This window comes from Hemitrygon akajei, chromosome 8 (genome assembly GCF_048418815.1).
Source record: "Hemitrygon akajei chromosome 8, sHemAka1.3, whole genome shotgun sequence".
Classification (NCBI taxonomy): Eukaryota; Metazoa; Chordata; class Chondrichthyes; order Myliobatiformes; family Dasyatidae; genus Hemitrygon; species Hemitrygon akajei.
In genome coordinates, this window is record NC_133131.1 from 179,361,173 (window position 1) to 179,385,953 (window position 24,781).

The window sequence follows — 24,781 nt, forward strand, 5'->3', positions numbered from 1 at the left end:
ACATCGACCTTCCCTGGTGGAACCGTCCCACCCGTACACACACACACAGACACTCACTGGGGTCAGTGCCCCACACACACTGACTCTCATGATGATACGTTTGGGGGTCCCACAGAGGGATAGGACAGTTGAGTGACTGGGACGGTGGGGGTCGCGCCAGCTGTGGAAAGTGCCATCCTGTGGATCAGTGCTCTACCTCGCTGCTCTCCACATGGCCCGTTTCTCTGCCTCCAGTGCCCGTTTCTCTGCCGGAGACAGCTCCTTGTCCCGTCCCACTGGGAGGTCTGGGCTCTGCATCCTTAGTCTTTCCTGGTAGCGCCGCTCTGCCTTCGCCGTCCGGATCGGAGCATGGGGTTCGGCATATTGCGATGACAATCTGTGTGAGACAAGATCTATTACAAGACCATAAGATGCAGGAGCAGAATTAGGCCATTTGGCCACGGAGTCTGCTCCACCATTTCATCATGGATGATCTACTTTCCCACTCAGCCCCAGTCTCCTGCCTACCCCCTGTATCCCTTCATGCCCTGACAAATCAAGAATCTAACAATCTCTGCCTTAAGACTTGGCCCCCACAGCTGCATGTAGCAAAGGGTTCCATAGATTCAATACTCTCTGGTTAAAGAAATTCCTCCTCATCTCCTTTCTAAATGTTCGTCCCTCTGAGGTTGTGTCCTCTGGGCTCAGACTCTCCCACTATAGGAAACATCCCCTCCTCATCCACTCTATCAAGGTCTTTCACCATTCAATAGGTTTGAATTTGGTCGCCCCTTATTCTTCTGAATTCTAGTGAATATAGGCCCAGAGCTAGCAAACACTTCATATGATAAGCCATTCAATCCAGGAATTATTTTTGTGAACCTCCTTGAGCCCACTCCAGTTTCAGCATATCTTTTCTAAGATAAGGGGCCCAAAACTGCTTACAATACTCCAAGTGAGGCCTTACCAGTGCTTTATAAAGTCTCAACATTACATCTTTGCTTTTATATTCTGGGGCCGACATCACATTTACCTTCCTCACCACAGACTCAACATAGAAATTAACTTTTCGAGAACCCTGCACAAAACTCCCAAGTCCCTTTGTGCCTCAGGCTTTTGTATTTTCTCTTCATTTCAAAAACAGTCAACTGCTGCTACCAAAGTACCTGACTGCGCACTTCCTGACACTATTCCATCTGCCATTTCTTTCCACATTCCCCTAATCTGTCTCAGTCCTTCTGTTGCCTCTCTACTTCCTCAAAACTACCTGCCCCTCCACCTATCTTCATATTGTCTACAAACTTTGCAATAAAGCCTTCAATTCCAACATTGATATATAGCTAAAAAAGGATCAGTTTCAACACAAACCCCTGTGGAACACTACTAGTCACCTGCAGCCAGCCAGGAAAGCTCTCATTACTTCCATTCTTTGCCTCCTGCCAATCAGCCACTGCTTTATCCATTACATTTTGTAATACCATGGGCTCGTGGCTTGTTAAGCAGCCTCATGTGTGGCACTTAGTCAAAGGGTTTCTGAAAATCTAAATACACAGCATCAACCAATTCTCCTTTCTCTATTCTGCTTGGTATTTCTTCAAAGAAGTTCAACAGAAACAGGCTGTTCAACCTGATGGTTCCATGCTGTCCAAGATTCCCATCAAAACTTGTCTATATCCATTTGGTGATACAGTGCGGAATAGGTCCTTGCAGTCCTTCAAGCTGCGCTGCCAAGCAACCCACCAATTTGACTCTAGCCTCATCGAGGGACAATTTAAAAAACTAATTAACCTACTAACTGGTATGTCTTTGGATTGTGGGATGAAACCGGAGCACCTGGAGAAAACACATTAGTTCTACAAGAATGATGTATAAACTCCTTACAGAGGACGCTGGAATTGAACTCCAAACTCCAACACCCAGAGCTGTAAGAGTGTCGTGCTTACTGCTACACTACCGTGGCACCCACTAAACTCATCACATTTGCCAGTACTTGGTCCGTTTCCCTCCAAGCTACGAAACTCTCGGTCAGTGGTATCAGCCCATGACAGAAAAGAAGTTGGGAATCTGTGGTCTAAACCTTTCCTATCCACGTAGCCGTCCAAGTATCTTTTAAACATTGTTAATATCTCTGCCTTAACCCTTCCTGAAGATAAAGACCAGCTCGTTAAGGGAAAGTTGGCTCTCAGGACGCCATGTTACTGGGTTTTCCATCTCCTTCCTGTGCTCTAACTCAACGGCATTTGAGATGTGGCCCCGATGGTGATGTCATCCACAAAGTTCACATTGAGGAACTGGTCTCGGCTCACAGCTGATCTGCGCCCTCATCTCTTATAGAACATAGAATAGTACAGCACAGAACAGGCCCTTCGGCCCACAATGTTGTGCCGACCCTTAAACCTTGCTTCCCATATAACACCTTACCTTAAATTCCTCCATATACCTGTCTGGTAGTCTCTTAAATTTCACTGGTGTATCTGCCTCCACCACTGACTCAGGCTGCGCATTCCACGCACACGCACCCACATACAGACACAAAACTACACACACCTGTACCCACAGAGGCATCTGAACACAGTGCAAATGCAAACCCACACACGCACGCACATATACACCCCCTCCCACAGACCAGTATATTTAATCATCAGGGATTCACAAAGTTATTAACAATTTCAAATTCAATACAGTTACTATTATCACCAAATCAAGTGACAAAAATCTTAGAAAAATAGAGGGCTATGCAGTAGGGAAATTTTAGGCAGTTTTTTAAGAGTAGGTTACACAGTCACTCAGCTTCCTGGGGGCTGCACAGAGACATGCACACACACACAACCACAGACACAGAACTGTGTATACACATCCCCTAACAGAGCAAGTCCATATACATTCATACACATGCATGAAAACTCTCACTGGACCTGTGCACATGCACACCCACATACACACGCAGACACACTCGTATGTTCACATACACGCCTACACCCGCACACACTCAAGCAGGTGTAGACAACCCCCACACACGTCTGTGCAGAGTTAGTGGGCACCAGAGGGGAGGGCAGGAGCAGCAATAGAGCTCACCCCGTCACTGAGTCGGACTGCTGGTCTCCGCTGCCGGGGCTGTCTGCGGACACAGCTCTGTCCCCTCCAACCCCACTGGGATGCGAGCCCCTGGGAAAGAACAGAGCATCGTCAGCACCCAAACGCACCTGTCCCTGCCCACCCAGTAGCATGGGAGTGGTGAGTCATGAGGGGAGGGGAGAGGAGGGTGGAGGGGGCAGGAAGGGAAAAGAGTAGAGGAGAAATGAGGGGATGGGGAGAAGCAAGATTAGGGGAGAAAGGTGAATAGGAAAAGAGAGTGTGAACCCTGAGTCCTGTAACCCCTCCTTCCCCACCCCTCCCACGCTCCAAACAACTCTAATTTTTTTTTGCAGTTGCATGGATCAACCATTGTTCTGAGCAGAAAATTTTGACATGGCCTGAAAACTGCGTGGCATTTCAACATATAGCACAATGAAGTTCCCACTGCAAGGCAACGTAAGCAATGTGTGTGGGAGCATTTCAGTTACTGTGCGGCTATGCCCCCATGCAGCTCAGAGAGAATGGTGCTTCTCACGCTCCCACCCCTCTACCACTCTCTACCCACCCCTCCCCACTCCACCTTCCCTCCTCAATCACATCAAACCACAGAACTGTCACAACTGGTTCCGGAGAGCAGGACAGACGGCTGCTGGTGGATGCACAAGTGAAAGCCAGTTTTGGATGCACGGGACGAGTCATTCAATACGTACCCAGAGGGTGGGGAGTGCCAGGACCGCCCATCAAGACGCTCTATCTTGTACTCCACCCCCTCGATCACCACCGTTCCCTGACCGCTCAGGTCAGACATCTTCTCTTCATCGTCCTCCTCCTCATCCTCCTCCTCTGGTAGTGCCATGCGCTCACACTCGCCTTTCTGCCTCATTTTCCGCTCTATTACACACAGATAAAGGGTCACAACAGCCGGCTGTAAACACCTCTGATTCCCACACCGTCCCTCACAACTACCCCTCCATCCCCACTCCACTCCCGACACACGTGGACATGGCTTCGCAACACACAGAAAGAGATGCCAGCGGAAGGGGGCGGGAACTGGGAAAGGAAGGGAGACATGGAGGAAGATGGAGATGAGTGAAAGAGAGGGGATTGGAGAGGGGTAGAGTGACGGTGAAATGAGGAGGGGGAGAAATGGGAGCGGGAAGATGAGGTGTAGATGAGGAAGGTCAGGTGGAGATCAAGAGCGCAAGGTGGTGGTGTGAAGTGTGAGGTTATATGAGAAACGTGAGGTGGAGGTGGGGCGGGTGAGGTGGAGATGTTGAGGATGAGGTGGAGGTGGGGAGGGTGAGGTGGAGGTGGGGAAGTGAGGTGGGAAGTGTGAGCTGATGTTGAAGGAAGAGGTGGAGATGGAGATCGGGGAGGGGAGGTGGAGATCGGGGAGGGGAGGGGAGGTGGAGATGGAGATCGGGGAGGGGAGGTGGAGATGGAGATCGGGGAGGGGAGGTGGAGATGGAGATCGGGGAGGGGAGGTGGAGATGGAGATCGGGGAGGGGAGGTGGAGATCGGGGAGGTGGAGATGGTGATCGGGGAGGTGGAGATGGTGATCGGGGAGGTGGAGATGGAGATCGGGTAAGGGGAGTTGGAGATCGGGGAAGGGGAGTTGGAGATCGGGGAAGGGGAGTTGGAGATCGGGGAAGGGGAGTTGGAGATTGGGGAAGGGGAGTTGGAGATCGGGGAGGGGAGGTGGAGATCGGGGAGGGGAGGTGGAGATCGGGGAGGGGAAGTGGAGATCGGGGAGGGGAGGTGGAGATGGGGGTTAGAGGTAGGGATGGGAGGGTTAGAAGTGAAGATTGGGAGGGAGAGGTGGGGATGGGGGTTAGTGGTGGAGATGGGGGTCAGAGGTGGGGATGTGGGGGGCTAGAGGAGGAGATGGGTGGTTAGAGGTGGGGATGGGGGTTAGAGGGAGGGCTGGGAGTTTAGACGAGGGGATGGGGGGTTAGAGGTGGGGATGGGGGGGTCCTGGGGAAATGTACACCAAAGTGCACCCTGTCTGGGTCAGAGAGTGAAAGCAGATTCTGGGATTTAGGGATTTTTGGAATCATGGCAGTTCCCAGTCTGAGGGAGCTTGGCTTTGAGTGATTCTAGTGGCGAGGAAGATGGGTCCCTGTGATGAGGGAGGCTTGTTGGGTATCTCTGCAGAGAGGGAGCACCTTGGAGAGCGAATTACATGGTGCACACTGACCTTCCTCCTCCTTCATCTTGCGTAAATCGTCCTCGGCCACCAGCGAGACCCGTTTGGGTCGCTCAGCAGACGGCTGCCTCACCTCCATCTCAAAGTACTTCTGCCGTTCCCGGAATGACTGCTGCTCGGGGCTGTTCAATGCCACCAGAGATGGCACCTTGACACAGGATACACACAGTCAGGCAGCGCAGATCCACACAACACTTAACCACAATGCGCATCCCTCCCGTCACATCTCAAACTCCCATGATCACATTTACACTGTGTGGGGAGGGTCAGAGTCTGCTTTGACACAAGGCAAAGGTGAGCATATTTACATGCCATATTCACAGGGGCGGAGAGTCTGCATTTACAGGGGCATGGGAATCTCCGTTTGCAGACGAGGAGTCTGCATTTACACAACACAGAGGGGTCCATGTTTACAGGGGCAGGGAGGTTGACATTTACAGGTCTGGAGGAGGCCAAGTTTACAGGGGCATAGACAACACAACAGAGTCCCTGTTTACAGGATCGGCTTTACATGGTGGGGAGGGTTATGCATTTACAGTGGCAGAGGTCCGTACTTTACACGGTGGGGAGGGTTATGCATTTACAGTGAGAGAGAGGTCCGTACTTTACACGGTGGGGAGGATTATACATTTACAGTGGCAGAGAGGTCCGTGCTTTACACGGTGGGGAGGGTTATGCATTTACAGTGGCAGAGAGGTCCGTGCTTTACACGGTGGGGAGGGTTATGCATTTACAGTGGCAGAGGTCCGTGCTTTACACGGTGGGGAGGGTTATGCATTTACAGTGGTAGAGAGGTCCGTGCTTTACACGGTGGGGAGGGTTATGCATTTACAGTGACAGAGAGGTCCGCGTTTACACGGTGGGGAGGGTTATGCATTTACAGTGGCAGAGGTCCGTGCTTTACACGGTGGGGAGGGTTATGCATTTACAGTGGTAGAGAGGTCCGTGCTTTACACAGTGGGGAGGGTTATGCATTTACAGTGACAGAGAGGTCCGTGCTTTACACGGTGGGGAGGGTTATGCATTTACAGTGGCAGAGAGGTCTGTGCTTTACACGGTGGGGAGGATTATGCATTTACAGTGACAGAGAGGTCCGTGCTTTACACGGTGGGGAGGATTATGCATTTACAGTGACAGAGAGGTCCGTCTTTACACGGTGGGGAGGATTATGCATTTACAGTGACAGAGAGGTCCGCGTTTACACGGTGGGGAGGATTATGCATTTACAGTGACAGAGAGGTCCGTACTTTACACGGTGGGGAGGGTTATGCATTTACTGTGACAGAGAGGTCTGTACTTTACACGGTGGGGAGGATTATGCATTTACAGTGACAGAGAGGTCCGTGCTTTACACGGTGGGGAGGGTTATGCATTTACAGTGGCAGAGGTCCGTGCTTTACACGATGGGGAGGATTATGCATTTACAGTGGTAGAGAGGTCCGTGCTTTACACGGTGGGGAGGATTATGCATTTACTGTGACAGAGAGGTCCGTGCTTTACACGGTGGGGAGGATTATGCATTTACAGTGACAGAGAGGTCCGTACTTTACACGGTGGGGAGGATTATGCATTTACAGTGGTAGAGAGGTCCGTGCTTTACACGGTGGGGAGGGTTATGCATTTACAGTGACAGAGAGGTCCGCGTTTACACGGTGGGGAGGGTTATGCATTTACAGTGGCAGAGGTCCGTGCTTTACACGGTGGGGAGGGTTATGCATTTACAGTGACAGAGAGGTCCGTGCTTTACACGGTGGGGAGGGTTATGCATTTACAGTGACAGAGAGGTCCGTGCTTTACACGGTGGGGAGGGTTATGCATTTACAGTGGCAGAGGTCCGTGCTTTACACGGTGGGGAGGGTTATGCATTTACAGTGACAGAGAGGTCCGTGCTTTACACGGTGGGGAGGATTATGCATTTACAGTGACAGAGAGATCCGTGCTTTACACGGTGGGGAGGATTATGCATTTACAGTGGCAGAGAGGTCCGCGTTTACACGGTGGGGAGGGTTATGCATTTACAGTGACAGAGAGGTCTGTACTTTACACGGTGGGGAGGGTTATGCATTTACAGTGGCAGAGAGGTCCGTGCTTTACACGGTGGGGAGGATTATGCATTTACAGTGGTAGAGAGGTCCGTGCTTTACACGGTGGGGAGGGTTATGCATTTACAGTGACAGAGAGGTCCGTGCTTTACACGGTGGGGAGGGTTATGCATTTACAGTGACAGAGAGGTCTGTACTTTACACGGTGGGGAGGATTATGCATTTACAGTGACAGAGAGGTCCGTGCTTTACATGGTGGGGAGGATTATGCATTTACAGTGACAGAGAGGTCCGTACTTTACACGGTGGGGAGGATTATGCATTTACAGTGACAGAGAGGTCCGTGCTTTACACGGTGGGGAGGATTATGCATTTACAGTGACAGAGAGGTCCGCGTTTACAGGGACAGAGGGGTATGCATTTACTGTGCAGAGGGTCTCGGTTTGAAGAGGGAGAGGTCCGTGTTTACAGAGCCTGGACCTCGGGAATCACTAACTGAGGATTATTTAACAACCTCTGGTATTGGTCAGGTCATCTGAGCCTCACTCTCTGCGCTGGAACTGCCTTCATCAGTTGAACAGGTACCTCTGTTTCCAGCCTCCTCCCGCTGCCCGGGGCCCAGGCATTGCCGGTGGGTGTTGGGTAGCTCCTTGGCGAATGTCCCTCCTCCACCCCGTGCACTGCCACGGTGAACACGCCGTCCTCACCCTCCTGCAACACACAAACATCCTTACACACTGTCATTGTGCACCCCCTGTCTCCTTCTGCCTGACAAACCAACCCTCAGCTCCTCTGGAAACAGTCGGGGGGTGGCCAGTCTCCGCCACTCCTCATCGATGGCGGCACACAGATTTGGTCATTTCCTACCAGAGGAGCCCCTGTGGACAGGGCTCCGTCCAGATGAATGGGAGGTGGTTGTCTTCATCGGTCACTCCCCGAGGATGGGGAGGAGGGAAGGTCGCTCCATGGGGACGATGTCATTTGCAGTTCCCTGTTCCGTGGGTCAGAACCCTTTAGAAGGGAGCGAGGATGAGTTTGGATTAGGCTGAAAGGAAGAGCCACAGAAGTCAGGGAACACTGGGCCACATGGCCTGTGTGTGCGGAGCCAGGAAAAAATACAAAGAAAATTGCCACAAGTCAAGGGCTTGAGTTATAGGGAAGAGATTGGCCAGGCCAGGTCTCTATTCCATGGAATGCAGGAGAATCAGGGTGATCTTATAAAACTATTTCAATTTATGCGAGGCACAGATTAGATGGATGGTAACCATCTTTTCATCAGGATAGGAGAATCTGAAACCATAAGGGGAAAGATTTAAGAGGCTTTCTGAGGGGTAATATTTTCACACAGAGAATTTTGAGTATATGGAAGTGGTTGATGCAGATACAATAGTATCATTTAAGAAACACGTGGATAGATATATGGAGACGCTTGTAGGAATATAGGCTGAATGCAGGAAATTGGGACCAGCTGGGTGGGCACCACAGTCAGCATGAATTAGTTGGGCCGAAGGGTCTGCATGTGTGCAGTGTAATACTAAGGTGATAGGATTTACGTAAATCAGAACCCCAGTGATGTAAACCTCTTCTACGGCACATCCCACATTCTCTTTGACCCACTACCATCTGGAAAAAGGTAGAAGAGCATTAAGACTGGGGCTGCTGGACTTGCTTCTTCCATCAGGCTGTGAGTCTGATGAAAACTCTGCAACCACCGAGGCATGGGATCCAAGGGGACATTGCTTTGTGGATCCAGAACTGGCTTGCCCACAGAAGGCAAAGAGTGGCTGTAGATAGGTCATATTCTGCATGGAGGTCGGAGATCAGTGGGGTGCCTCAGGGATCTGTTCTGGGAAACCCACTCTTAGTGATTTTTATAAATGACCTGGATGAGGAAGTGGAGGGATGGGTTAGTAAATTTGATGGTGACACAAATGTTGGAAGTGTTGTGGATAGTGTGAAGGGCTGTCAGTGGGACATCGATAGGATGCAAAACTGGGCTGAGAAGTGGCAGATGGAGTTCAACCCAGATAAGTGTGAGGTGGTTCATTTTGTTAGGTCAAATATGATGGTAGAATATGGTATTAATAGTAAGACTCTTGGCAGTGTGGAGGATCAGAGGGATCTTGGGGTCCGAGTCCATAGGATACTCAAAAGTTGCTGCGCAGGTCAACTCCGTGGTTAAGAAGGCATACAGTGTATTGGGCTTCATCAATTGTGGTAATGTTGCAGCTATATCAGACCCTGGTCAGACCCCACTTGGCGTACTGTGCTCAGTTCTGGTCACCTCACTACAGGAAGGATCTGGAAACCAAAGAAAGGGTGCAGAGGAGATTTTCAAGGATGTAGCCTGGATTGGAGAGCATATCTTATGAGAATAGGTTGAGTGAACTTGGCCTTTTCTCCTTGGAGCGACAGAGGATGAAAGGTGACCTGATAGAGGTGTATAAGATGATGAGAAGCACTGATCGTGTGGATAATCAGAGGCTTTTTCCCAGGGCTGAAATGGCTATCACGAGAGGGCACAGTTTTAAGGTGCTTGGATGCAGGTTCAGAGGAGATGACAGGGTTCAGTTCTTTTACGCAAAGAGTGCTGAGTGCGTGGAATGGACAGACGGCGATGGTGGTGGAGGCGGATACAATAGGGTCTTTTAATAGACTCCTGGATAGGTACGTGGAGCTTAGAAAAATAGAGGGCTATGGGTGACCCTAGGTAATTGCTAAAGTAAGCACATGTTCAGCATAGCATTGTGGGCCGAAGGGCCTGTATTGTGCTATAGATTTTCTATGCTTCTATGCATTTGTTGGAATTCTTTGATGAGATTATAAGTAGGATAGATAAACGCAATGTAGTGGATGTTGTACATTTGGACTTTCAGAAAGTCTTTGACTAAGTACTACACGAGAGGTTGCTTACCAAATTAGGAGCCCATGGTATTACAGGAAAGTTAGTGGTATGGTTAGAGCATTGGTTGATTGGTAGGAGGCAGTGAGTTGGAATAAAAGGATCATTTTCTGGTTGGCTGCCAATGAATAGTAGAGTTCTGCAGCGGTCAGTGTTGGGACCGCTTCTTTTTATGCTGATTTACATAGCGGAACAGATGGCTCTGTTGACAAGTTTGCAGATGATAAGAAGATTGGTGGATATCTGGTAGTGTTGAGGAAACAGGTAGGCTGCAGAAGGACAAATTAGGAGAATGGCAAAAAAGTGATAAATGAAGTACAAAGTTGGAAAATGCACTTCGGTAGTAGAAATAAATGTGCAGACTATTTTCTAAATGGGGAGCAAATCCAAAAACCTGAGATGCAAAGGGACTTAGGAGTCCTTGTATAGAACTCCCTAAAGGTCAACTTGCAGGTAGAGTCGGTGGTGAGGAAGGCAAATTAAATGTTAGCATTCATTTCAAGAGGTCTAGAATACAAGAGCAGGGATGTGTTGCTGAGGCTTTATGAGGGACTGGTGGGGCCTCACTTAGAGTACAGGTAATCCCCGAGTTACGATCATCCAACTTACGGACAACTCGTACTTACGAACCGAGGAAGGAGAACACCGTCTGCCATTTTAAGTCGGATTGCGACGCCGTCCACCATTTTAAGTCGTTGCCATTAACACTGTGTTGAGTGTTTAACTTTGTATTTGGCTTAAATTTTTCTTAGTAAGATTCACCCTGACCCCACCTCCCCCATTCTGGTCGGCTGGTGGCACAGTGAGATCAGCAGCGGGCTGGAGAATGGAGGTTCCCAAGTTCAGTTTAGTGACAGACCGCTCCCATGACAAGTTGATGTTGATCCAGTGACTCCCGTACCATCCGTGCCGGGTTGATGTCGAGCTCGCAACTCGACATCGTAAAAAAAACACTGCCACCTCCAGTTTAAATTCCCACGTGGAATATTGTGGAGGATCAAATACCCAAACCCAGCACAGGCCCCACTTGTCGTATTTAACCTGTCTCAGTGCATTGAAGTTTAGGACCCAGAGAATTCAGTTTTCCTTAGAATTCCTTAGGACCCAGCGGACCTCGGGAGCCAGCGCAGCTCGGGACCTGCTACCCGCAGTGTTTCAGTTCCATTGATGGGAACCGATCGCGATTGAAAATAAAGTGGAAATAATAAAGCGTTTGGAAAGAGGTGAAACGCCATCGGTCATTGGAAAAGCGTTAGGCTACAGTCGGTCAACAATCGGAACAATTTTAAAGATAACAGAGAATAACGGAGCATGTGAAAGGCCCTGCCCCGATGAAAGCTACAATTATTACTAAGCAACGCAGTGGTTTAATTATGGGAATACATATGTTTCTTAAGTGTTTTATATGCATAGAAAGGTAAAATATATACTATATACTAAGACAAACGTTTGACTAACTGACGCTAAATAATACCGGATGTACTTGTTCCGACTTAGGTATAAATCCGACTTAAAGACGGACTCAGGAATGGAACTCATACGTAACCCGGGGACTGCCTGTCTTGGGAACAGTTCTGGGCTCCTCTTCTAAGAAAAGATATGCTGGCATTGGAGAGGGTTCAGAAGGGGTTCGCAAGGATGGTTCCAAGAACGAAAGGGTTATCATACAAGGAATGTTTGATGGCTTTGGGTCCGTACTCGCTGGAATTTAGAAGGATGAGGGTGGATCTCATTGAAACCTTTCGAATGTTGAAAGGCCTGGACGAGTAGATAGGGAGAAGATGTTTCCCATTGTGGGAGAGCCTAGGATAAGAAGGCACAGCCTCAGGATGGAGAGGTGTCCATTTAAAAGAGATGCGGAAAAATTTCTTTAGCCAGAGTTTGGTGAATTTGGGGAATTTATTACCACTGGCATCAGTGGAGGACAGGTCGTTGGGTGTATTTACAGCAGAGCTTGATAAGTTCTTGATTGGCCATGGCATTAAAGGTTACAAGGAGAAAACTGGGGAGTGGGGCTGAGGAGGGAAGAAAAGGATCAGCCATGGTTGATGGGCCAAATGGCCTAATTCTGCTCCTATGTCTTACAGTCTTGTCACTAGGACAGTGAGCTGTTAACTGTTTACCCGTACTACACACAATCTGCAGTTTGAATTATATCTTATTCACTTATTTCTGGTAATATTTTGCTTGATGTGCTGAGTATGATACGTTTTGAGGGTGCAGCATGGTCTGGAGGAAGGTTGTTTTGTCTGCTTGTATATACAGTATGTACAGTCAGATGACAATAAACTTGAACTTGCAGGAAGACTCACCTCAGGGCTGGGCTTGGCTCTGAAGTTTCTGTGTACAGCATGGTCCTTTGAGGGGAAAGCAAACAAGGCACTAAAGTGGACAGTTTGTCTGTAATGCAGCAAGCACCCCCGAACCCCAGCACTCCACCCAGAGGGGACCAGTCTTTTCTACCTGCACCGCAAGGGGTCAGGCTGTAGTTACGGAGGCTCAGGGTGGAGGATTAAAGACTGGAGTAGTGTGAGCAGCAAGGATTGGACAATGGGTACCAGCAGGGACCACACTGTTTGCCTCCCTACTCCAGGGGGTCAGAGGGAGGAAGGGAAAGTATAGCAGCCAAGTTTGCAGACAGGGTGTCTACTGTTGTAACCAACGTCACTAAGAGGATCAATAAGGACAGAATGGCAGATATCTACATAAGCTTCCGCTTGATGTTTGACAAGGTCCCATGTGATTGGCTGGTCCAGATGTGATCATGTGGGATCGAGGATGAGCTGGCCTATTAGTGACAAAATTAACAATGCAAGGAGATGGAGGATTGTGACCAGTGAAATGTTCAGGGATCAGTGTTTGTTGAACAGTTTGGGGACCCGTGACCAGAGAAATGTTCAGGGATCGGTGTTTGTTGAACAGTTTGGGGACCGTGACCAGTGAAATGCTCGGGGATCGGTGTTTATTGAACAGTTTGGGGACCCGTGACCAGTGAAATGTTCAGGGATCGGTGTTTGTTGAACAGTTTGGGGACCCGTGACCAGTGAAATGTTCAGGGATCAGTGTTTGTTGAACAGTTTGGGGACCCGTGACCAGAGAAATGTTCAGGGATCGGTGTTTGTTGAACAGTTTGGGGACGGTGACCAGTGAAATGCTCGGGGATCGGTGTTTGTTGAACAGTTTGGGGACCCGTGACCAGTGAAATGTTCAGGGATCGGAGTTTGTTGAACAGTTTGGGGACCCGTGACCAGTGAAATGCTCAGGGATCGGTGTTTGTTGAACAGTTTGGGGACCCGTGACCAGAGAAATGCTCAGGGATCGGTGTTTGTTGAGGAGGTTGGAGACCCGTGACCAGTGAAATGCTCAGGGATCGGTGTTTGTTGAACAGTTTGGGGACCCGTGACCAGTGAAATGTTCAGGGATAGGTGTTTATTGAACAGCTTGGGGACCCGTGACCAGTGAAATGTTCAGGGATCGGTGTTTGTTGAACAGTTTGGGGACCGTGACCAGTGAAATGCTCAGGGGGACCGTGACCAGTGAAATGCTCAGGGATCGGTGTTTGTTGAGGAGGTTGGAGACCCGTGACCAGTGAAATGCTCAGGGATCGGTGTTTGTTGTACAGTTTGGGGACCCGTGACCAGTGAAATGCTCAGGGATCGGTTTTTGTTGAACAGTTTGGGGCCCGTGACCAGTGAAATGCTCAGGGATCGGTGTTTGTTGAACAGTTTGGGGACCCGCGACCAGTGAAATGCGCAGGGATCGGTGTTTGTTGAACAGTTTAGGGACCCGAGACCAGAGAAATGCTCAGGGATCGGTGTTTGTTGAACAGTTTGGGGACCCGTGACCAGTGAAATGTTCAGGGATCGGTGTTTGTTGAACAGTTTGGGGACCCGTGACCAGTGAAATGTTCAGGGATCAGTGTTTGTTGAACAGTTTGGGGACCCGTGACCAGAGAAATGTTCAGGGATCGGTGTTTGTTGAACAGTTTGGGGACCGTGACCAGTGAAATGCTCAGGGATCGGTGTTTGTTGAGGAGGTTGGAGACCCGTGACCAGTGAAATGCTCAGGGATCGGTGTTTGTTGTACAGTTTGGGGACCCGTGACCAGTGAAATGCTCAGGGATCGGTTTTTGTTGAACAGTTTGGGGCCCGTGACCAGTGAAATGCTCAGGGATCGGTGTTTGTTGAACAGTTTGGGGCCCGTGACCAGTGAAATGCTCAGGGATCGGTGTTTGTTGAACAGTTTGGGGACCCGCGACCAGTGAAATGCGCAGGGATCGGTGTTTGTTGAACAGTTTAGGGACCCGAGACCAGTGAAATGTTCAGGGATCGGTGTTTGTTGAAAAGTTTGGGGACCCGCGACCAGTGAAATGTTCAGGGATCGGTGTTTGTTGAACAGTTTGGGGACCCGTGACCAGTGAAATGTTCAGGGATCAGTGTTTGTTGAACAGTTTGAGACCCGTGACCAGTGAAATGCTCAGGGATCGGTGTTTATTGAACAGCTTGGGGACCCGTGACCGGTGAAATGTTCAGGGATCGGTGTTTGTTGAACAGTTTAAGACCCGTGACCAGTGAAATGCTCAGGGATCGGTGTTTATTGAACAGTTTGGGGACCCGTGACCAGTGAAATGCTCAGGGATCGGCGTTTGTTGAACAGTTTAAGACCCGTGACCAGTGAAATACTCAGGGATCGGTGTTTGTTGAACAGTTTGGGGACCGTGACCAGTGAAATGCTCAGGGATCGGTGTTTGTTGAACAGTTTATGGACCGTGACCAGTGAAATGCTCAGGGATCGCTGTTTGTTGAACAGTTTGGGGACCAATGACCAGTGAAATGCTCAGGGATCGGTGTTTGTTGAACAGTTTGGGGACCAATGACCAGTGAAATGCTCAGGGATCGGTGTTTGTTGAACAGCTTGGGGACCCGTGACCGGTGAAATGTTCAGGGATCGGTGTTTGTTGAACAGTTTAAGACCCGTGACCAGTGAAATGCTCAGGGATCGGTGTTTATTGAACAGTTTGGGGACCCGTGACCAGTGAAATGCTCAGGGATCGGCGTTTGTTGAACAGTTTAAGACCCGTGACCAGTGAAATACTCAGGGATTGGTGTTTATTGAACAGTTTGGGGACCCGTGACCAGTGAAATGTTCAGGGATCGGTGTTTGTTGAACAGTTTGGGGACCCGTGACCAGTGAAATGCTCAGGGATCGGTGTTTGTTGAACAGTTTGGGGACCTGCGACCAGTGAAATGCTCAGGGATCGGTGTTTGTTGAACAGTTTGGGGACCAATGACCAGTGAAATGCTCAGGGATCGGTGTTTGTTGAACAGTTTGGGGACCCGTGACCAGTGAAATGTTCAGGGATCGGTGTTTGTTGAACAGTTTGGGGACCCGTGACCAGTTAAATGTTCAGGGATAGGTGTTTATTGAACAGCTTGGGGACCCGTGACCAGTGAAATGTTCAGTGATCGGTGTTTGTTGAACAGTTTGGGGACCCATGACCAGTGAATTGTTCAGGGATCGGTGTTTGTTGAACAGTTTAGGGGCCGTGACCAGTGAAATGCTCAGGGATCCGTGTTTGTTGAACAGTTTGAGACCCGTGACCAGTGAAATGTTCAGGGATCGGCGTTTGTTGAACAGTTTGGGGACCCGTGACCAGTGAAATGTTCAGGGATCGGTGTTTGTTGAACAGTTTAAGACCCGTGACCAGTGAAATGCTCAGGGATCGGTGTTTATTGAACAGTTTGGGGACCCGTGACGAGTGAAATGTTCAGGGATCGGTGTTTATTGAACAGCTTGGGGACCCGTGACCAGTGAAATGTTCAGTGATCGGTGTTTGTTGAACAGTTTGGGGACCCGTGACCAGTGAAATGTTCAGGGATCGGTGTTTGTTGAACAGTTTGGGGACCCGTTACCAGTGAAATGCTCAGGGATTGGTGTTTGTTGAGGAGGTTGGAGACCCGTGACCAGTGAAATGCTCGGGGATCGGTGTTTGTTGAACAGTTTGGGGACCCATGACCAGAGAAATGCTCAGGGATCGGTGTTTGTTGAGGAGGTTGGAGACCCGTGACCAGTGAAATGTTCAGGGATCGGTGTTTGTTGAACAGTTTGGGGACCCGTGTCCAGTGAAATGTTCAGGGATCGGTGTTTATTGAACAGCTTGGGGACCCGTGACCAGTGAAATGTTCAGGGATCGGTGTTTGTTGAACAGTTTGGGGACCGTGACCAGTGAAATGCTCAGGGATCGGTGTTTGTTGAGGAGGTTGGAGACCCGTGACCAGTGAAATGCTCAGGGATCGGTGTTTGTTGTACAGTTTGGGGACCCGTGACCAGTGAAATGCTCAGGGATCGGGGTTTGTTGAACAGTTTGGGGACCCGTGACCAGAGAAATGTTCAGGGATCGGCATTTGTTGAACAGTTTCGGGACCCGTGACCAGTGAAATGCTCAGGGATCGGCGTTTGTTGAACAGTTTAAGACCCGTGACCAGTGAAATGCTCAGGGATTGGTGTTTATTGAACAGTTTGGGGACCCGTGACCAGTGAAATGTTCAGGGATCGGTGTTTGTTGAACAGTTTGGGGACCCGTGACCAGTAAAATGTTCAGGGATAGGTGTTTATTGAACAGCTTGGGGACCCGTGACCAGTGAAATGTTCAGTGATCGGTGTTTGTTGAACAGTTTGGGGACCCGTGACCAGTGAATTGTTCAGGGATCGGTGTTTGTTGCACAGTTTAGGGACAGTGACCAGTGAAATGCTCAGGGATCCGTGTTTGTTGAACAGTTTGAGACCCGTGACCAGTGAAATGTTCAGGGATCGGCGTTTGTTGAACAGTTTGGGGACCCGTGACCAGTGAAATGCTCAGGGATCGGTGTTTGTTGAACAGTTTGGAGACCCGTGACCAGAGAAATGTTCAGGGATCGGCATTTGTTGAACAGTTTCGGGACCCGTGACCAGTGAAATGCTCAGGGATCGCTGTTTGTTGAACAGTTTGGGGACCCGTGACCAGAGAAATGCTCAGGGATCGGTTTTTGTTGAACAGCTTGGGGCCCGTGACCAGTGAAATGCTCAGGGATCGGTGTTTGTTGAACAGTTTGGGGACCCGCGACCAGTGAAATGCGCAGGGATCGGTGTTTGTTGAACAGTTTAGGGACCCGAGACCAGTGAAATGTTCAGGGATCGGTGTTTGTTGAACAGTTTGGGGACCCGCGACCAGTGAAATGTTCAGGGATCGGTGTTTGTTGAACAGTTTGAGACCCGTGACCAGTGAAATGCTCAGGGATCGGCGTTTGTTGAACAGTTTGGGGACCCGTGACCAGTGAAATGTTCAGGGATCAGTGTTTGTTGAACAGTTTGAGACCCGTGACCAGTGAAATGCTCAGGGATCGGTGTTTATTGAACAGCTTGGGGACCCGTGACCGGTGAAATGTTCAGGGATCGGTGTTTGTTGAACAGTTTAAGACCCGTGACCAGTGAAATGCTCAGGGATCGGTGTTTGTTGAGGTGGTTGGAGACCCGTGACCAGTGAAATGCTCAGGGATCGGTGTTTGTTGAGGTGGTTGGAGACCCGTGACCAGTGAAATGCTCAGGGATCGGTGTTTGTTGAACAGTTTGTGGACCCGTGACCAGTGAAATGTTCAGGGATTGGTGTTTGTTGAACAGTTTGGGGACCCGTGACCAGTGAAATGTTCAGGGATCGGTGTTTGTTGAACAGTTTGGGGACCCGTGACCAGTGAAATGCTCAGGGATCGGTGTTTGTTGAACAGTTTGGGGACCCGTGACCAGTGAAATGCTCAGGGATCGGTGTTTGTTGAACAGTTTGGGGACCCGCGACCAGTGAAATGCTCAGGGATCGGTGTTTGTTGAACAGTTTGTAGACCCGTGACCAGTGAAATGTTCAGGGATTGGTGTTTGTTGAACAGTTTGGGGACCCGTGACCAGTGAAATGTTCAGGGATCGGTGTTTGTTGAACAGTTTGGGGACCTGTGACCAGTGAAATGTTCAGGGATCGGCATTTGTTGAGGAGGTTGGAGACCCGTGACCAGTTAAATGTTCAGGGATCGGTGTTTGTTGAACAGTTTGGGGACTCGTGACCAGTGAAATGTTCAGGGATCGGTGTTTGTTGAACAGTTTAAGACCCGTGACCAGTGAAATGCTCAGGGATCGGTGTTTGTTGAACAGTTTATGGACCGTGACCAGTGAAATGCTCAGGGATCGGTGTTTGTTGAACAGTTTGAGACCCGTGACCAGTGAAATGTTCAGGGATCGGCGTTAGTTGAACAGTTTCGGGACCCGTGACCAGTGAAATGTTCAGGGATCGGTGTTTGTTGAACAGTTTGGAGACCCGTGACCAGTGAAATGCTCAGGGATCGGTGTTTGTTGAACAGTTTGGGGACCCGTGACCAGAGAAATGTTCAGGGATCGGCGTTTGTTGAACAGTTTCGGGACCCGTGACCAGTGAAATGCTCAGGGATTGGCGTTTGTTGAACAGTTTGGGGACCCGTGACCAGTGAAATGTTCAGGGATCGATGTCTGTTGAACAGTTTGAGACCCGTGACCAGTGAAATGTTCAGGGATCGGTGTTTATTGAACAGCTTGGGGACCCGTGACCAGTGAAATGTTCAGTGATCGGTGTTTGTTGAACAGTTTGCGGACCCGTGACCACTGAAATGTTCAGGGATCGGTGTTTGTTGAACAGTTTGGGGACCGTGTCCAGTGAAATGCTCGGGGATCGGTGTTTGTTGAACAGTTTGGGGACCCGTGACCAGTGAAATGTTCAGGGATCGGTGTTTGTTGAACAGTTTGGGGACCCGTGACCAGTGAAATGTTCAGGGATCGATGTCTGTTGAACAGTTTGAGACCCGTGACCAGTGAAATGCTCAGGGATCGGTGTTTGTTGAGGTGGTTGGAGACCCGTGACCAGTGAAATGCTCAGGGATCGGTGTTTGTTGAACAGTTTGGGGACCGTGACCTGTGAAATGCTCAGGGATCGGTGTTTGTTGAGGAGGTTGGAGACCCGTGACCAGTGAAATGCTCAGGGATCGGTGTTTGTTGAGGAGGTTGGAGACCCGTGACCAGTGAAATGCTCAGGGATCGGTGTTTGTTGAACAGTTTGGAGACCCGTGACCAGAGAAATGTTCAGGGATCGGCATTTGTTGAACAATTTCGGGACCCGTGACCAGTGAAATGCTCAGGGATCGCTGTTTGTTGAACAGTTTGGGGACCCGTGACCAGAGAAATGCTCAGGGATCGGTTTTTGTTGAACAGCTTGGGGCCCGTGACCAGTGAAATGCTCAGGGATCGGTGTTTGTTGAACAGTTTGGGGACCCGCGACCAGTGAAATGCGCAGGGATCGGTGTTTGTTGAACAGTTTACGGACCCGAGACCAGTGAAATGTTCAGGGATCGGTGTTTGTTGAACAGTTTGGGGACCCGCGTCCAGTGAAATGTTCAGGGATCGGTGTTTGTTGAACAGTTTGAGACCCGTGACCAGTGAAATGCTCAGGGATCGGCGTTTGTTGAATAGTTTGGGGACCCGTGACCAGTGAAATGTTCAGGGATCAGTGTTTGTTGAACAGTTTGAGACCCGTGACCAGTGAAATGCTCAGGGATCGGTGTTTATTGAACAGCTTGGGGACCCGTGACCGGTGAAATGTTCAGGGATCGGTGTTTGTTGAACAGTTTAAGACCCGTGACCAGTGAAATGCTCAGGGATCGGTGTTTGTTGAGGTGGTTGGAGACCCGTGACCAGTGAAATGCTCAGGGATCGGTGTTTGTTGAGGTGGTTGGAGACCCGTGACCAGTGAAATGCTCAGGGATCGGTGTTTGTTGAACAGTTTGGGGACCCGTGACCAGTGAAATGTTCAGGGATCGGTGTTTGTTGAACAGTTTGGGGACCCGTGACCAGTGAAATGCTCAGGGATCGGTGTTTGTTGAACAGTTTGGGGACCCGTGACAAGTGAAATGCTCAGGGATCGGTGTTTGTTGAACAGTTTGGGGACCCGCGACCAGTGAAATGCTCAGGGATCGGTGTTTGTTGAACAGTTTGTGGACCCGTGACCAGTGAAATGTTCAGGGATTGGTGTTTGTTGAACAGTTTGGGGACCCGTGACCAGTGAAATGTTCAGGGATCGGTGTTTGTTGAACAGTTTGGGGACCCGTGACCAGTGAAATGTTCAGGGATCGGCATTTGTTGAGGAGGTTGGAGACCCGTGACCAGTTAAATGTTCAGGGATCGGTGTTTGTTGAACAGTTTGGGGACTCGTGACCAGTGAAATGTTCAGGGATCGGTGTTTGTTGAACAGTTTAAGACCCGTAACCAGTGAAATGCTCAGGGATCGGTGTTTGTTGAACAGTTTATGGACCGTGACCAGTGAAATGCTCAGGGATCGGTGTTTGTTGAACAGTTTGAGACCCGTGACCAGTGAAATGTTCAGGGATCGGCGTAAGTTGAACAGTTTCGGGACCCGTGACCAGTGAAATGTTCAGGGATCGGTGTTTGTTGAACAGTTTGGAGACCCGTGACCAGTGAAATGCTCAGGGATCGGTGTTTGTTGAACAGTTTGGGGACCCGTGACCAGAGAAATGTTCAGGGATCGGCGTTTGTTGAACAGTTTCGGGACCCGTGACCAGTGAAATGCTCAGGGATCGGTGTTTGTTGAACAGTTTAAGACCCGTGACCAGTGAAATGCTCAGGGATCGGTGTTTATTGAACAGTTTGGGGACCCGTGACAAGTGAAATGTTCAGGGATCGGTGTTTGTTGAACAGTTTGGGGACCCGTGACCAGTGAAATGTTCAGGGATCGGTGTTTATTGAACAGTTTGGGGACCCGTGACCAGTGAAATGTTCGGGGATCGGCATTTGTTGAACAGTTTCGGGACCCGTGACCAGTGAAATGCTCAGGGATCGCTGTTTGTTGAACAGTTTGGGGACCCGTGACCAGAGAAATGCTCAGGGATCGGTTTTTGTTGAACAGCTTGGGGCCCGTGACCAGTGAAATGCTCAGGGATCGGTGTTTGTTGAACAGTTTGGGGACCCGCGACCAGTGAAATGCGCAGGGATCGGTGTTTGTTGAACAGTTTAGGGACCCGAGACCAGTGAAATGTTCAGGGATCGGTGTTTGTTGAACAGTTTGGGGACCCGCGACCAGTGAAATGTTCAGGGATCGGTGTTTGTTGAACAGTTTGAGACCCGTGACCAGTGAAATGCTCAGGGATCGGCGTTTGTTGAACAGTTTGGGGACCCGTGACCAGTGAAATGTTCAGGGATCGGTGTTTGTTGAACAGTTTGTGGACCCGTGACCAGTGAAATGTTCAGGGATTGGTGTTTGTTGAACAGTTTGGGGACCCGTGACCAGTGAAATGTTCAGGGATCGGTGTTTGTTGAACAGTTTGGGGACCCGTGACCAGTGAAATGCTCAGGGATCGGTGTTTGTTGAACAGTTTGGGGACCCGTGACCAGTGAAATGCTCAGGGATCGGTGTTTGTTGAACAGTTTGGGGACCCGCGACCAGTGAAATGCTCAGGGATCGGTGTTTGTTGAACAGTTTGTGGACCCGTGACCAGTGAAATGTTCAGGGATTGGTGTTTATTGAACAGTTTGGGGACCCGTGACCAGTGAAATGTTCAGGGATCGGTGTTTGTTGAACAGTTTGGGGACCTGTGACCAGTGAAATGTTCAGGGATCGGCATTTGTTGAGGAGGTTGGAGACCCGTGACCAGTTAAATGTTCAGGGATCGGTGTTTGTTGAACAGTTTGGGGACTCGTGACCAGTGAAATGTTCAGGGATCGGTGTTTGTTGAACAGTTTAAGACCCGTGACCAGTGAAATGCTCAGGGATCGGTGTTTGTTGAACAGTTTATGGACCGTGACCAGTGAAATGCTCAGGGATCGCTGTTTGTTGAACAGTTTGGGGACCCGTGACCAGAGAAATGCTCAGGGATCGGTTTTTGTTGAACAGCTTGGGGCCCGTGACCAGTGAAATGCTCAGGGATCGGTGTTTGTTGAACAGTTTAGGGACCCGAGACCAGTGAAATGTTCAGGGATCGGTGTTTGTTGAACAGTTTGGGGACCCGCGACCAGTGAAATGTTCAGGGATCGGTGTTTGTTGAACAGTTTGAGACCCGTGACCAGTGAAATGCTCAGGGATCGGCGTTTGTTGAACAGTTTGGGGACCCGTGACCAGTGAAATGTTCAGGGATCAGTGTTTGTTGAACAGTTTGAGACCCGTGACCAGTGAAATGCTCAGGGATCGGTGTTTATTGAACAGCTTGGGGACCAGTGACCGGTGAAATGTTCAGGGATCGGTGTTTGTTGAACAGTTTAAGACCCGTGACCAGTGAAATGCTCAGGGATCGGTGTTTGTTGAGGTGGTTGGAGACCCGTGACCAGTGAAATGCTCAGGGATCGGTGTTTGTTGAGGTGGTTGGAGACCCGTGACCAGTGAAATGCTCAGGGATTGGTGTTTGTTGAACAGTTTGGGGACCCGTGACCAGTGAAATGTTCAGGGATCGGTGTTTGTTGAACAGTTTGGGGACCCGTGACCAGTGAAATGCTCAGGGATCGGTGTTTGTTGAACAGTTTGGGGACCCGCGACCAGTGAAATGCTCAGGGATCGGTGTTTGTTGAACAGTTTGTGGACCCGTGACCAGTGAAATGTTCAGGGATTGGTGTTTGTTGAACAGTTTGGGGACCCGTGACCAGTGAAATGTTCAGGGATCGGTGTTTGTTGAACAGTTTGGGGACCCGTGACCAGTGAAATGTTCAGGGATCGGCATTTGTTGAGGAGGTTGGAGACCCGTGACCAGTTAAATGTTCAGGGATCGGTGTTTGTTGAACAGTTTGGGGACTCGTGACCAGTGAAATGTTCAGGGATCGGTGTTTGTTGAACAGTTTAAGACCCGTGACCAGTGAAATGCTCAGGGATCGGTGTTTGTTGAACAGTTTATGGACCGTGACCAGTGAAATGCTCAGGGATCGGTGTTTGTTGAACAGTTTGAGACCCGTGACCAGTGAAATGTTCAGGGATCGGCGTTAGTTGAACAGTTTCGGGACCCGTGACCAGTGAAATGTTCAGGGATCGGTGTTTGTTGAACAGTTTGGAGACCCGTGACCAGTGAAATGCTCAGGGATCGGTGTTTGTTGAACAGTTTGGGGACCCGTGACCAGAGAAATGTTCAGGGATCGGCGTTTGTTGAACAGTTTCGGGACCCGTGACCAGTGAAATGCTCAGGGATTGGCGTTTGTTGAACAGTTTGGGGACCCGTGACCAGTGAAATGTTCAGGGATCGGTGTTTGTTGAACAGTTTAAGACCCGTGACCAGTGAAATGCTCAGGGATCGGTGTTTATTGAACAGTTTGGGGACCCGTGACAAGTGAAATGTTCAGGGATCGGTGTTTGTTGAACAGTTTGGGGACCCGTGACCAGTGAAATGTTCAGGGATCGGTGTTTATTGAACAGCTTGGGGACCCGTGACCAGTGAAATGTTCAGTGATCGGTGTTTGTTGAACAGTTTGCGGACCCGTGACCAGTGAAATGTTCAGGGATCGGTGTTTGTTGAACAGTTTGGGGACCGTGTCCAGTGAAATGCTCGGGGATCGGTGTTTGTTGAACAGTTTGGGGACCCGTGACCAGTGAAATGTTCAGGGATCGGTGTTTGTTGAACAGTTTGGGGACCCGTGACCAGTGAAATGTTCAGGGATCGATGTTTGTTGAACAGTTTAAGACCCGTGACCAGTGAAATGCTCAGGGATCGGTGTTTGTTGAACAGTTTATGGACCGTGACCAGTGAAATGCTCAGGGATCGGTGTTTGTTGAACAGTTTGAGACCCGTGACCAGTGAAATGTTCAGGGATCGGCGTTAGTTGAACAGTTTCAGGACCCGTGACCAGTGAAATGTTCAGGGATCGGTGTTTGTTGAACAGTTTGGAGACCCGTGACCAGTGAAATGCTCAGGGATCGGTGTTTGTTGAACAGTTTGGGGACCCGTGACCAGAGAAATGTTCAGGGATCGGCGTTTGTTGAACAGTTTCGGGACCCGTGACCAGTGAAATGCTCAGGGATCGGTGTTTATTGAACAGTTTGGGGACCCGTGACAAGTGAAATGTTCAGGGATCGGTGTTTGTTGAACAGTTTGGGGACCCGTGACCAGTGAAATGTTCAGGGATCGGTGTTTATTGAACAGCTTGGGGACCCGTGACCAGTGAAATGTTCAGTGATCGGTGTTTGTTGAACAGTTTGCGGACCCGTGACCAGTGAAATGTTCAGGGATCGGTGTTTGTTGAACAGTTTGGGGACCGTGTCCAGTGAAATGCTCGGGGATCGGTGTTTGTTGAACAGTTTAAGACCCGTGACCAGTGAAATGCTCAGGGATCGGTGTTTGTTGAACAGTTTATGGACCGTGACCAGTGAAATGCTCAGGGATCGGTGTTTGTTGAACAGTTTGAGACCCGTGACCAGTGAAATGTTCAGGGATCGGCGTTAGTTGAACAGTTTCGGGACCCGTGACCAGTGAAATGTTCAGGGATCGGTGTTTGTTGAACAGTTTGGAGACCCGTGACCAGTGAAATGCTCAGGGATCGGTG

The 24,781-nt window shown here is 49.7% G+C and overlaps 1 protein-coding gene across 13 annotated transcripts in view; it reads right to left on the bottom strand.

The window, feature by feature from the left end:
* scrib (scribble planar cell polarity protein) overlaps positions 1–24,781 on the bottom strand; it is a 346,569-nt gene that overhangs the window by 34,985 nt on the left and 286,803 nt on the right. For 11 of the 13 annotated variants that reach the window (XM_073055225.1, XM_073055218.1, XM_073055217.1 and 8 more), the window contains 6 exons: positions 12,517–12,561; positions 7,888–8,013; positions 5,252–5,408; positions 3,765–3,945; positions 3,055–3,144; positions 197–376 (listed from right to left, as the gene is read on the bottom strand). In XM_073055225.1, the coding sequence (XP_072911326.1) occupies positions 197–376; positions 3,055–3,144; positions 3,765–3,945; positions 5,252–5,408; positions 7,888–8,013; positions 12,517–12,561 (779 nt within the window). The remainder of the gene's footprint in view (positions 1–196; positions 377–3,054; positions 3,145–3,764; positions 3,946–5,251; positions 5,409–7,887; positions 8,014–12,516; positions 12,562–24,781) is intronic. The other 2 variants (XM_073055227.1, XM_073055216.1) reach the window with 1 other exon arrangement.